Consider the following 15,086-nt stretch of genomic DNA (forward strand, 5'->3'; position numbering starts at 1 on the left):
AAAATTGTCTCTGAAATGCCCTAAACTGGTATTAAATAGATTATGGGGGTGTTGCCATTTCTTCTAATATTATGTTTTGAAAGAGAATGAGGGCGTATATGCTTGCAACTCATACTAATTTCTTAATTATTGCAAAATATTATAGAATTGGGGCAGGCTGAATTGGTGAAGGAAAAGACATGATGAAAATGAGCTTTCTTTGTCTTGTGTCAATCTAGTTTGACTAATCCTGCTTTTCCTAACTTTGCCCTCTAGATGTTTTGGAATGATAATGCTCTTAAACCCCGCTGGCATATTTAAATGGCCAAAATTGACAATAATGAAATGCAGTATTTAGCACTGCACCATGTAGTTGAATAATTGGGTTTGACGATATACTTCTGAATCATTTGTATATATATATTCATGAAAAGAAAAGGATTGCCCTTCTTTGTAGTGAGAGCTTAATAGAAGCTAGACTATAATTGTTAAAATGTCAGGAAGTTGGAGAATACAATAGTACACAAGCCAAGATTGGTGCTGTGTTCCCCTCTGCTGGCACTGCAGCGGCTGGTTAATTAAGAACTTTATTCCCAAAGCTATGCTAAGAACATTGATATTGCTGGCACCGGCAGCACTAAACCAAAAGATGAACCATTTCTGCTGCATTGAGTAATTGTACTTCTTTGTCATTAGTTTTTAGGGTAAATGCAGAAAATTATGAAGCGAGCCAAGATTTTACAAGAGTGACCTTTTGCCTGGAAATTACTTTCTTTGCTTTCTAGATTCCTAACCTTGAAAACCCATTTCCATTATTACCAGAATTGTATCCTTCTTTCATTCCTAAATATTACTTGGAATAAATACATAATAAAAGATTGCAAGTGGGAATAGATTAGAAATAATCTCTATCTCAGAATAAAGCAAAATAATGTTCTAGATACAGGAAAATATTTTGAAGTACATATTACTCACTATATTTCTACCTTTAGGAGAATGGTTGACCTATTGCATAATTTTACAAATAATATGGAATTTTGTAAACAGCTTTGTAAAAAAAAACCCCGCATATGTTTATGAGATTGACTTCCAGTTTCTGATACTTTTTTGATGCTTTTTTCAACTTCACTTTTAGGATGCTGGAGAATTCCTTTGAGGTTTTTGAGTTTCTTACTGCAATGTGACATAGGATATGGGTGTTTTTCTTGTTACACATACTCCTATCATTCTGCAGCTGGTTAGAGATTTTGGCCTTGGACAAGCCTACCCTACACTATGAGAGAATCAGGTCAAGTAAATCTTTACCGTAGTCATAGATCAGCATATACCACAAGACAACTTTAGAAAGATTGAAAGTAATTTAGTTACAGACCCCCTTGAATGAGAAAGGATGAGTGAGAGTAACTGCTCAGTCTACTGAAGACACCAGAATGACTATTAAACTTTTTCCCCTTTTAGTTGGGTGTCATATTTTAATGTGCATATATTTTTATGAATAAATTTATGAAATATCTTTTTTGCACAACTTCTTCATTAGCCCATATGTTAGCTGTTTCATTTTTTAAAAAAGATAATATCATTTATGGCAGGGCTCTTCAATCAGTGGTACGCGTACCACTGGTGGTACTTTAGCACCTGGCAGGTGGTACGCGACTCCTAGCCAAGTGTAACGGGGGAGGGAACAAGCTAAAGCGGCTCTACATACAGTAGGTCTGGAGGAGATCCGCTGGAGCTGCAGGGCTTGGCAGAAGCCCCAGGATCTGTGCATGTGGCTACATGTTGATTGGAGCTTCCAGCATCCCCAGAAGAAAAAAAGGAGAAGGAGGAGGATGGAGAGAGGAGAAGCTATAAAAGGGGCAGGTTTTGGTGGGAGAGGGAGAGAAAAAAACAAAAGAGACAGAAGACGAGGCTTTTGTTAGTGAAGCAGTGAGGATAGAGTGAGCGAGTGGCCTTTGTGAGCAAAGTGTGTGTGAATGAAAGAGTGACAGAGAGAGAGAGCGGCTTTTGCGAGCAAAGTGTGTGTGAGTGAGAGAGCGAGAGTGAGGGGCTTTTGTGAGCAAAGTGTGAGTGAATGAGAGTGTGGCCTTTGCGAGCAAAGTGGGAGTGCATGAGAGAGCGAGTGAGGGGCTTTTGTGAGCCAAGGATGAGAGAGAGGAGGGCTTTTGCGAGCCAAGGGTGAGAGAAAAAAGGGGAAAGTGAGTGGGAGAAGGGAAAAAGAAAAGGCATTGACTTCTGACTTTCTCTGTTGCAGTAGAAGGAAGCATTAACATTGAACCCCAACTTTTTACTTTTCCATAATATTATAAACTAGCCATTTCTATAACAACAAATGACTCTAACCAGTAAAGCCCAAAATCCCCCCCTTTTTTTAGTCATCAATTTTTTTGACACCTTGTAAGCACTGGTGGTACTCAAATATATGTCCTAAAAGTGATACAATCTGTGAAAAGGTTGAAAAGCCTTGATTTATGGGAAGGATGAAACTGAATCAAAACCTATTCATTAGGTATATAGTATAAAGACTATACTATTCTATGGGATACAGTGTTCCAGAACACTGCTGAAATGTTCCATTTTTTCTCTCTAGACTTTTCTGATCTGGTCATTCTGCGAATGGTATAGCAGTTTTTGGAGACTAAGTCCAAAAACGTAATCTCCAAGAAGCAGATCATGTTGTTGAAGACATAATATGTCAGAAAACAGAATTGTTTGGGGGCAGGTTCACATCCAGAATAATACTGTATGAATCATTATGGCTTGGAGGATAATTTAAAGAAAACCACTAGACCAGATCAGCATCATCTCAAGAGAATTTTAAAAGTTTTCTGGAACTTGTAGTTTAAATTTGTCATTGCTGTGAATGAAGAGGAAAACAGCATAGGAAATACCTACTTCAGTCTTTTTCATACTTTTGGAACCAGGTTTTTTTGGAATTTAACTCCCATCACTCCAACTATTTATAGTTTAGGTAATGAGTGTTCAGCATTCAGTGGGACCAAGATTGGGAGGATCTTGGAGTCCTAGTGGACAATCACTTAAATAGGAGCCAGCAGTGTGCTGCAGCTGCCAAAAAAGCCAACACAGTGCTAGGTTGCATTAACAGAGGAATAGAATCAACATCACGTCAAGTATTAATACCACTTTACAATGCCTTGGTAAGGCCACACTTGGAATACTGCATCCAGTTTTGTAAAAAAAGATGTTGAGACTCTAGAAAGAGTACAGAGAAGAGCAACAAAGATAATTAGGGGACTGGAGACTAAAACATATGAAGAACAGTTGCTGGAATTGGATATGTCTAGTTTAATGAACAGAAGGACAAGGGGTGACAGGATAGCAGTGTTCCCATATCTCAGGGGTTGCCACAAAGAAGAGGGAGTCAAGCTATTCTCCAAAGCACCTGAAGACAGGACAAGAAGCAATGGATGGAAACTAATCAAGGAGAGAAGCAACCTAGAACTAAGGAGAAACTTCCTGACAGTTAGAACAATCAGTGGAACAACCTGCCTCCAAAAGTTGTGAATGCTCCAATACTGGAAGTTTTTAAGAAGACCTCCAAGATCCCTTTCAATTCTATTATTGTTATTATATTTACAAATTCACGTACTCTTTAATTAACTAAGAAATTGCACTACACTGTGGGATGAATAAATTATATAGGTTTGTGTAAATTGTTGATGTACTAATTTTCAGCCCTTCTCAGACATTTTCATTCATTTTTCTATAATCTGAGGTATCCACAGCAGGAGCAGCAGCAGCTTGAATCAATATAATTAATTATCCTGCAGCTGGCAAGATAGTTTCTAATGCCACTTTAATTTAGGAGTTTGGGAAAAGGGGTTAAGGTGGGAAAACCTTCATTTTTGTTGATCCTTGAAATTGACCAGATCCTCCCTCTTTAATCTGGGGGGAAAGAAAATAAAAAATGTAGTATTATATGAGTTTTGTAAAGCTTATCTATACTACATGACAGTACCTTAAACCTTTTTAAACATCATTTAAAATATCAAATTGCATGTTCATATATTCATAATACAAGATAAAAAGGTCATTTTTATTTTTGAGCTTAGGCATGCAACAACTGAAATGTGACATGTTTTATGGTAACAAAACTCAAAATATTAAAAATGTCCTAACCATAAAAAGTGGAAATTCGGACCAAGCTCTTTGCTCCTGTCCCTTTCATCTTAGGGCCCAAAGGATAGATACAATAGTGCTTGATACACCCTGTAACCAATTGGCTAATTTATCAAAATATCAGTCAGATTACTTTTAAAATGTTTTTGACAGCTTCAGACTTCCAACATGCATTTTTCAATTGATGGCAACAAAGTTTTTTGGAGTAAATATGAGTATACTGTTGGTGCGTCTTTAACCTCAAATTTCTTTTTGTGAAAATTGGTGGCTATTAGAAAAACATGCAGCAACTTTAAGGAAATATTGACATGAGTGGGATCTCAGATCTCCTTTAATTCCACAAGTCTATTCACCTTTTGTTTTCCCTAAAAGTAATGCTGAAAGGTAAATTCTTTAATGTTGATTGCTGTTTCAGTCATCCAGTTTGCGGGTCTAATCAGCTGATGAAACATGGGTTATGCTTTTGTTTTGTTTTCCATTTGCGATTATCTAGGATTAGCTGCCAAAAAGCAAAAGGCTGCAGCTTTATTTCATAGAATATTTTGTTTCGCTTGATTCTGAATGCAAAGGAATGGAAAAGGCTGCTTTCCCAAAGCTATAGAGTGTTTTTGTTGGAGTTTTTGTTTCTTTTCTATTTATTCATTTGTTTTTCGTTACTTGTAGTGCATCAGTGCCATTTTGAGAGTAGCTCTGTACGACTGATAGGGTATATCCCGTAACACCTGCACAGGAAGCATCATGTTGTAAGTCTTATAGGCATGGAAAGAACAGCAGAACTCTTAATTGGCACCAGAATTTCCATCACTAAGCAATGAGGCTGTTCAGTGAAACACCACGTGACTGTATTTCTTAGCGACAGCAGTTTTGGTAATACTGGTTGCTGTCATTAGGCCAGCACCATACCATGCCATTAATCCAGGACCTCACACTTCTGCCTTGATGCGCTGGTCTTCAATTCCCCCATCCGTCTGTCTATCGCCATTTCTGCCTTTTTGGCCACCCTGCATTCCACTCTACTCTCCTGCACTCTGCCTGCAGCCATTCCACCCTAGACCCCACTGCCCTGTACTCGTTCTTGCACCCTTGCTGCCCCCTACTGACCTTCTCTGTTTTCTTCCTCCTGCTACTGATCAGGCAAGCCTGGCCTGGCCCTTCATGAGGCCTTCCCAAGCTGCATGTGGCCAAGGCCTCATGGCCGGTAACTGCTTCATGGAGGGCCAAACCAGGCAGGACTCATCAGCAGTGAGAGGAAGAAGATAGAAAAAGTCAGTTGGAGGCAGCAGGGGTGTGGAAGAATAGGGCAGTGGGTGTAGCTTGGACAGCAGAGTGGCTAAAATGGCAGAGATGGGGGTGGGGAGAATGAAGATAGCCATATGAGGGAAGTTGATGTACATCCTGCATTGGTAAATGTGGACAGGCTGCTCAGCATCTGCATTTGATCCCGTGTCTGGTGGGGGGAATTGCAATGTCTATAACTTCAAGGATCAGGAATACATATTTGTTCAGCACCGTCGCAATTTCAAACAAGTTCTTGAACAAGTCTTGTTAAGTGAGGACTTCCTGTAAAGGAGAATTCAGAATAGCTTTACATATGTTTTCTTGGTTATGAATATTGTATTTACTGCTTTCTCTTCTTCCTCTTCCTCTTTCATAAATGATACTCGGATGAAACGTTCAACATTTAAAAAATCCAAACAAACAGTGAAGCTCCATAATGTTTGATTTTTTTTTATGGTGGGGAAATTAGCTAGCTACAAATAATTGCTCGAAATAGCAACATAGCTCTAAGAAGCTTGCTAACAGTATCAGGAAATACTTTGCTGCAGTGCAATCTAGTAAGTACAAAGCCTTTTTGGAAGCCAAAGCACTGATCAGTAATGGAGATAAAACACTGCTTTTTATTGAGACCAAGGGGTTTTCTTGGTGCATTGAATTCATTATCTTTGTTCTTGCAGCTGTCCCATTTCCTCCAAGCCATCGGCTCACAGCGAAGGAAGTGTTTGACAATGATGGAAAACCCCGAGTGGATATCCTAAAGGCACACCTTATGAAGGAAGGAAGGCTAGAAGAAAGTGTTGCTTTGAGAATAATAACAGAGGGTGCTTCGATTCTGCGCCAGGAAAAAAATTTGCTGGATATAGATGCCCCAGTTACTGGTGAGTACAAATAAACACTGTAGCGGTAACAGGAAATCTCCTCTATCATAATTATAGAATGTTTGGTTGAGGGCATAATAAGCCATTACAAAAACGTTGCTTCACTACATGCTGTAATGCACAAACTGCAGCAGAATGTCTCATATATTATGGTAATCAGACTTTGAGGGATTGGAATCTGCACCTCAGTGTTCTGACTGTTGGTCAAGCTGTAGTAGACTTTCCTGTCACACTGTGAAATTATCAGAAAGGGTAAGATCCTTACTCTTGATTTTGGCGGCAGGTTCTAAAGAGCAGAGATGAGAACAGGTTTTCACCTTAACTTTAATCTTTAATCAAAATAGAGCTGGAAGGGACCTTGGAGGTCTTCTAGTCCAGCCCCCCTGCCCAAGCAGGAGACCTCGTAACATTTCAGACAGGTGGTTGTCCAGTCTTTTCTTAAAAACCTCCAGTGATGAAGTACCCACAACTTCTGAGGACAAGATGTTCCACTAGTTAATTGTTCTCACAGTTAGGAAGTTTCTCTTTAATTCCAGGTTGCTTCTCTCCTTGATTAGTTTCCATCCGTTGTTTCTTGTTCTTGCCTCCTGATGTTTTCAAAAATAAGTCAACCCCCTCTTCTTTGTGGCAGCCCTTCAAATACTGGTATGCTGCTATTACTTTACCCCTAGTCCTTTTCTCTAGATTACCCACATCCAATTCCTGCAACCATTCTTCATGTTTCTGTCTCGAGGCCTTTAATCATCTTAGTTGTTCTTTGCACTTTTTCCAAAGCCTCAACATCTTTTTTGTAATGTGGTGACCAAAACTGGATGCAGTATTCCAGGTGTGGTCTTACTAAGGATTTATAAAGCAGCACTAATACTTCAGGTGATAACTCTTAAGACATACTGCTAAAGTGATTAAATTTGGTAGCAGAATGCTTGACTGAAGTTTGGGATAGAAAAGCTCAAAGGGCTATGGGATGGGCAGATGACTCTGAAGGAGGTCTACCCATGTGACCATTAAGAGGTTAAGCTGACTTGATGACATAAGTGTGTGGAAATGGGAAGAGTTGCAACCAAATGTTTTTCTGGCTCCATCCATGGGGCCTGAAAATGCTGCCCCTAAAATCAGAAATTCTGCTAACCAAATTTAGGTTGAGTGCTGCCCTAGTATTGGATAGCCATAGACGAGTCTACTGGCGGCAGAATTATAGCCTTTTGTGCATTTTATTCTTCATTTTATGTTAGTGCTTTTTAACTAATTTTGAGTGGAACAGAAAGGTCTTTGTTGCATGCAGAGAGATCTGTTCTACAGTAGTAAATTGAGAAGTGAAGGAATGTTAGTATATTTGGATTGATTAATTAGGATCCAGTACATCTTAAGTCAGGATTTTTTTTCTGCACAAGCATTGTCTGATAAAGCTCTATTTATCTAATAATGTAAGACTTATTGAAGCTGTTCACTTGAGATGAAATGCTGAAAAAATAGCATGGTGACCTGTAATTAATTAGGATTTACTGGAGTGACTTATTTGTAACTTTGACATCTCATCTTTTCCCATCTTAGTCAAGGGAAAATGCAATGGGTGTCTTCCTTCCAATTGTGGTAGTGGAAAATTTCCATTGCTTCCTATGGGAAAGCACTATCTCCAATTCCGGCTTTATCCTGTTCTAGAATTCACGTACCTTGGCTTAATCCCTGTTTTATGCCTTCCTACCATTTTCAGTAATCCCAAGCTGCTGCAACTAGTGTACATTTGGGGAGTGAATCTTGCATTAATAATCCCCAACTGTCCCAGGAAGACTTAGTTAACCATCAACAAGAGTCTCCCAGTCTCTTAGCGTCTTCCAGTCTCTTTAGACATGCTGAACCAAGGGGATTCAATCACCTGCTTCTCAGTTGTTTACAGTTATACCTCTGGAGATGAGCAAGATCAGCTGGGCAGCTTAGAATGTAGCTATAATCCCTACAGACCATTGGATATTCTACAAAGCTTCTACCGTGCTCATATGCAAATTAATGCAAACTTTCTACAGAATTAAATGTAATGTAACATACAGATAGTCCTTGTTTAATGATATGGATGTAAAACACAATGTCACATGACTGCATCATTTAGCAATGGCAACCCAATACTCCCCACAGATCTTTGAGAGAGACCAGGGCAGCTTTGTAAACAGGCTGTCAGGGAAGTGAGACAAATGGGCAGCCTGAGCATGCCTGAGCAGGGGAGGGACGCTGTCACAGCCATAACTTTGAGGACCAGTTGTAATTCTCTTTTTTTTAATGCTTCCATAATTTCAAACAGTCGCTGAACAAATGGTCAGTAAGCAAGGACTACCTGTAATCTATTCAATTTAATATAGCCACATGGTATGGAAAGGTCATACAGGGATGTGGTGGCTCAGTGGGTTAGGACGCTGAACTTGTCGATCAGAAGGTTGGCAGTTTGGCGAGTTGAATCCCGAGTGCCGCGTAGCAGAGTGAGCGCCTGTTACTCGTCCCAGCTTCTGCCAACCTAGCAGTTCGAAAGCACGTAAAAATGCAAGTAGAAAAATAGGGATCACTACAGTGGGAAGGTAACAGCGTTCCGTGCGCCTTTGGCGTCTAGTCATGCCAGCTACATGACCATGGAGACATCCTCGGACAAGCGCTGGCTCTTCGGCTTTGAAACGGAGATGAGCGCCGGCCCCTAGAGTCGGAAACGACTAGCACGCATGTGCGGGGGAACCTTTACCTACCTTTACCTTTATGGAAAGCTCTGGGTGGTTTACAACAAAGATATAAGACTCCGTTCATTCCACCCTGGCCTTTATTCAGAAAACCTTTGATGATGATCTGTTACTGTAGGAAAGTAAATAAGGAGATGAGCCAAGTCCTTAGTGGAGGCTTGAACTCTTTGCCATCTGGTTCCTTTCTCCTGCAAGGGAGATAAAGAGATGCTAGAACATTGCAATGCTTTATTGCAGTAGGGAAACAGGTGAAAGTTCTTGAAGAGTACAGGTAGTCCTTGTCTTATGACCAGTCATTTATCAACCAAAGTTATGACAGACCTCCCCCCAAAAGGTACTTATAACTCAGTTTCAAAGTTGCAGTGCCTCTGCCATAGATCACCTGACTGCAAGGATTCTGCAGCGCCCCTCCCCCCCCACTTACCTCCCTGACCCATCCTGCTGGTATCCTCAGGTCTTGGCCTGCTCTCTGTCATGCAAGGGAGCCTAAGGATCAGGTTCAAATACGGGATGGAAACTATGCTGGCTAACAATAGTGTGTGAGAGAGATGCTATTGATCTTGCTGAGTTTCTTGTAGCCTTTGAAAGCATCAACCATGGGCCATCTGCAAGAGTTGGACCCATTGTTTGGCAGCGATTCTGTTGTTCCTGAGTTATTTTATTTTATTTTATATTTTAATTCCATTTATATCCTGCCCTTCTCCGAAGACTCAGGGCGGCTTACAAGCTTAGCAGTAGCCTTCATTCTATGTATATGCCTGCTTGTTAGGGCTTTCACACACACACACCCCAAGCGGCATTATTACAAAGTCAGCTTAACTGCCCCCAACAATCTGGGTCCTCATTTTACCTACCTCGGAAGGATGGAAGGCTGAGTCAACCTTGAGCCTGGTGGGATGCAAACCTGCCCTAATTGCACGCAGCTGGTGTTACTTAAGGAGGAATTAGCCCACTGCTCCACCAAGGCTTTAAGATCTCTGAATCTTAAAGATGAATCTTTAAGATGAAGAAGTAGAGACTGTCTTGTACTGACACAAAATCCCTCTTTTGCCTGAGAAGCGACTAGAATTCAGGCTCACCTGGTTTCTAGTCTAACCACAATAACCAAATTAGCTTTACATTTTTTATTTTATTTTTTTAAAAAATGCACTTTTTTGTTTTTACAGGCATAAACATAAAGTGTCAAAGTAACCTGACTCCCAGAGTTTGAGGTCTATTAAAGGAAAGTAAGAGATCAAAGTATCAATATGATATAGTGATTGTCATATTGGAAGTGGAAGCTTATTGTAAGATTTGGCCAGTAGTATCCTTTTCTTCCTTCATGAAAATGACACATTTTTGTCAGTAAATTTTTGTCTCTATATAAAAAGTAAAGGTAAAAGTTTCCTCTGTCCAGTCATGTCTGACTCTTGGGGGTGGTGCTCATCTCCGTTTCCTAACTGAGGGACCCAGCGTTGTCTGAAGATGCTTCCGTGGTCATGTGGCCAGCATATAGCAACAAATAAAAAAGGCTAATGAAATGAAAGTTAAAAATGCATAATTTTTGTAACTGAGAGCCACAGAGTTCTTCCAGTAGCAGGACAATGATAGGATGGTCTAAGGAAGTGGTACCAGTTCACATAATAAAAGGACTGAGAAAACGGACAAACAATATTGAGAAAAGCAGTCAATTCACTTATTCTGCTTCATTGCTCTTGCAAAGCAGACCTATGTCCATTAACCAGTCATTGTGCCTTAATTCTGTGGGCTTTACTAGCTATCATTCCTTAATCCAGGGGATGCTTAGATCATAACAGCTGTTCCTCTCCAGCTGCTTATTCCCTAGATGCATTGACCTCTGCTCCCTCACAAACAGACAGCTGAGATTCTTCAGTTTTCTGCAAGTTCTGATTTTGCAAGGCCTCACTACCTCCTCACCAGAAGACTGTTTAGCCACCCCAACTTACCCAACAGTTCTTTTTAATTGTTTTATTTATACTCGGCAAAGATCCAAAATACAATGCACTAAATAGGTAAGATTTTTAAAAAGGGAGGAGGAGAAAAGACTCTTTTAAAAAAATATTTGAATTTTCGTGATCCGTTTTTCAGGAGAAGATGCTATTTCTTAATGTTTTCATTTTCCCCCCTAACATGATTTATAACTCCTGACTTAAATCTCAAAATGAAATAGTATCCATAAGGCCTAGGTGCAGGAAAGTAATATTGATTAGGTTTTTTGACAGCGTTCAGAATATATGTAAGCTTCCAGTTTGATATATAGAACGTATAGCTCTGCAGACAGGCCGAATTTGCTTTATTCTTTATGTGGCTCTATATATGTGCTTTTATCCTTTGTTCTATCATGATTAGTGAGTGGCTTCCATTGTTTTATTGTAAACTAGTATTTTAAATTGAGGAAATGAGCATTTTTACAAGTACTTGTTGGACCTATGCAGGAATTCTATTGAAGCAGATGATTTTCTGGGTGAGAATTTGGAATTTTTTTATCAGCAGCTGTTTGAGTGTTATTGTGAGCCAGAAGAAAAACATGAAAAACATGAAAATTTCTATGAGAAATTAAGAATTAAGCCCCTGTGCTGGGGTTCACCAACAAATTAAAACTAGCAACCAAAAATAATAACAATCCCCAAAAAACAGGACTTGAACATCATCAAAATTGACAAATTTACCTTCAGTCAATTGCAAAAAGGCAGATTTACTAGGACAGCTTATATCCTGTGACAGTAATTTTAATACCATCAAACAAGACTCAGCCTATCCCAGGTTGGTTGAAGAAAAAGATGGAGGGGTTAATTCTGGCAGCACAAGCCCAAGCCTTAAGAACAAAGGCATATAAAGCCAGAATTGAAGGGACTATGTGACTTCTAGGAACTGACAAAATGTGCATACAGACATACAAAGCCATATTATTTTGTTTTTTCCCATCATGTTCCATTTACTTCAAAATGAACTGAAACTTTAGCCCTGCTCCAACTTAGAGAATTGTCCTCTCATATCTTTTTTCTCAGGATTTAGGTTAACTTCAGCAGTTCTTCATGTGGTGGAATTAAGCAGTTTAGGTTAGATAAGAGAAGCTATTTTCCAATAAAATCTTGTGTGGCTCCCTTGCATCTCAAGTGCTTACTTGGATCTTGTTTCTTCATTGGTTAAGCAATTACTTCTGTCCCAGGCACGTTTGCTGTTAATTTTTTGTCTTAAATATACTTCTTGTACTAAGTAAGCAGGTTTTTATATCCATTTAATTTTTTTCCTTTTCTTTATTTATATTCTCTGCTGTTTTACTGTTTTAACGTTTTAAGTTATTTGCAATCTGTCCAGAGGTCTCTGATTACTAGGTGGCATTATTACAATAAATGTTGCAATCAACAGAGCTTCTGTTGTGTCCCCTATGAAAATGCCCAATTGTTAAGCTTATCTTTGAAGAACCTCTCCTCCATCTTTCCATAACATCAGAGAGGCCCATGGCTGACCCTTTTGTTTTAGAGTGTTTAACTATGTTCACCTATTGGTGGAAGATGAGAATATTCATCCCAGATGTGTCTTGTCATTTTTCTTATAATGGTTTTTCTGGACTTACCATTTCTCATTTGAGAAGCTGCTGACAGTTAAGCCTGCTCTCCCTTCCTCAAGTTTCTCCACTGTGTATTACTTCCTCTTTTCCTCCAGTCTGTTGGAAGGATGAAGCAGCCATAAAGTTGCTCTCCGTCAGTCATTATGCCACATTTGGCAACTTGAAACATTTGCAAATAGGACATGAGCTACAACATTTTTATGAGGCGATGTCACTTTAGGCTTGTATTTTTCATGGTTTGAAAGCAACGCAGAACAGAAATTTGGTGAGGGAAGTATTAAAAATGGCTTTAAAGAAATATAATAGGAAAGTCTATTAAACATCTATGAAAATTGGTGCTGTGATTTCTGTTGTAATCATTACAAAGCCAAAGATATGGGAGTTGAAGTCCACGTTTCTTGTATTTTTAGATTATAATTTAGCATGCTTGGTAACATCTGTTTTTCTCTTTTTAAACTGGGTTTTATTCAGGGCAAGGAAGGAAGTAAATCATACAAGTAATTATTCTTCTGTATCCTTTAAAATTTGTGACTTCATGGATATACTGGTATTGTTTTGTTGGAAGTGGATTGTTCCTGCTTTCATTTCAGATTAGTTCACACTTCTAAGATTTCCTGGTCTGCCCTCCAAGAACTGGTTGGTCTGATGCAGTTTGCTTTAAATCAGCTACGTTATCTATATGCTGCTAGCTATTCTGACTGTTTAAATATTAGATTGGTTCTGTTTAACATTGTTCAGTAATTATATGGTTTTTTCATTAATTCCATTTGTATCCCACTTTTATTAGTTTTATAAATAACTTGAGATGACGAACATATCCAATGCATTTTTCTCTCCTATTCCACAACAACATTCCTATATATTTGTTTTCTGAGGTTTTTGCAGGTGTTTGTATGTAGATCTTTGGTCATTCGGGTTTTTTCCCACGTAGAATTGAAGGTATAAGACACAGGTCGGCAACCTGCGGCTCCGGAGCCGCATGCGGCTCTTTGAGCCGTCTCTTGCGGCTCCCAGCCGCCCGGTGCGCGCGCACCTCTTCCAACGGGCAGTGGTGCGCGCGCACCTCTCCAAATGGAGAGTGGCACCGCCCATTTGGAGAGGTGCACGCGCACCTCCCCGAATGGGCGGAGGTGCGCGCGCACCTCCCCAAACCTTTGGAGAGGTGCGCGCGTACCTCCGCGCGAATGGGCAGCGGTGCCGCTCTTTCAGGAAGCCCGCCGCGGCCCGTCTGTGAAGCTGCCGAAAGCGGCAGCTTAGCAGACGGGCCCGCGGCAGCTTCCGCAAAGAGCGGCGCCCCTGCCCATTCCGAGAGGTGCGTGCGCACCTCTCCGAACGACCGGAGGTGCGCGCGCACCTCCCCAAACCTTTGGGGAGGTGCGCGCGTACCTCCGCGCGAACGGGCAGCGGGCCGCTCTTTCAGGAAGCTGCCGCTTTCGGCAGCTTCCTGAAAGAGCGGCGCCGCTGCCCCTTCGCTTTCGGCAGCTTCCTGAAAGAGCGGCGCCGCTGCCCCTTCGCACGGAGGTGCGCGTGCAACTCCGGTCGTTCGGAGAGGTGCGCGCGCACCTCTCGGAATGGGCAGGGGCGCCGCTCTTTGCGGAAGCTGCCGCAGCCCGTTTGCTAAGCTGCCGCTTTCGGCAGCTTCACAGACGGGCCGCGGCGGGCTTCCTGAAAGAGCGGCACCGCTGCCCATTCGCGCGGAGGTACGCGCGCACCTCCGGTCGTTCGGAGAGGTGCGCGCGCACCTCTCGGAATGGGCAGGGGCGCCGCTCTTTGCGGAAGCTGCCACGGCCCGTCTGCAAAGCTGCCGAAAGCGGCAGCTTTGCAGACGGGCCGTCGCCATCGGGCAACCGGGAACCGGTTCCATCTCATTTTTTAAAAAATGGCAGCCGCGTGCGTCCGCGCATGCGCAAAAAACCTTTTTGCGCATGCGCGTGCATGGACACACGCACGCGGCTCCCTCTTTTTTTAATTTGTGATGGAACCGGTTCCCAGTGGCTCTTTTTCTTTTTTAGGTTGCCGACCCCTGGTATAAGAGCAACGTTTCTACGAAATCTCATCCGTCATCCTCAGGCTGGTGGCTTCAGCTTCGTTCGTTCTTCTTCGTTCTTCAGAAGAACGAAGCTGAAGCCACCAGCCTGAGGATGACGGATGAGATTTCGTCGAAACGTTGCTCTTATACCTTCAATTCTACGTGGGAAAAAACCCGAATGACCAAAGATCTACACACACACACACACACACACACACACAGACACACACATATATATATAGGTTAAAACATTTAATTTAATTTAAATTTAAATGTTTAAATTTAAAACATTTAATTAATTTAATACAAAATTGTAATATTGTACATTTTTCCAAAGACATAGTGATAACAGAGTGATAGAGGAAACATACACATGGAAAGTAATATTGAATTGTGGTAGTATCTCACCAAACATGCCTATTGATAAGTGTAAATAGATGAGGAGGAGGAAGAAGAATAGGTGACTAGATAAAAATATAGGATATTTAGGTTCAGTG

At 41.0% G+C, this 15,086-nt stretch overlaps 1 protein-coding gene across 6 annotated transcripts in view; it reads left to right on the forward strand.

Moving 5' to 3' along the window:
* The window catches only part of PPP3CA (protein phosphatase 3 catalytic subunit alpha), a 196,509-nt gene that overhangs the window by 86,097 nt on the left and 95,326 nt on the right, over window positions 1-15,086 (forward strand). For all 6 annotated transcript variants that reach the window (XM_083367840.1, XM_083367839.1, XM_083367841.1 and 3 more), the window contains one exon: window positions 6,072-6,272. In XM_083367840.1, the coding sequence (XP_083223966.1) occupies window positions 6,072-6,272 (201 nt within the window). The remainder of the gene's footprint in view (window positions 1-6,071; window positions 6,273-15,086) is intronic.

Source organism: Vipera ursinii (genome assembly GCF_947247035.1).
Source record: "Vipera ursinii genome assembly, chromosome: 7".
Lineage (NCBI taxonomy): Eukaryota > Metazoa > Chordata > Lepidosauria > Squamata > Viperidae > Vipera > Vipera ursinii.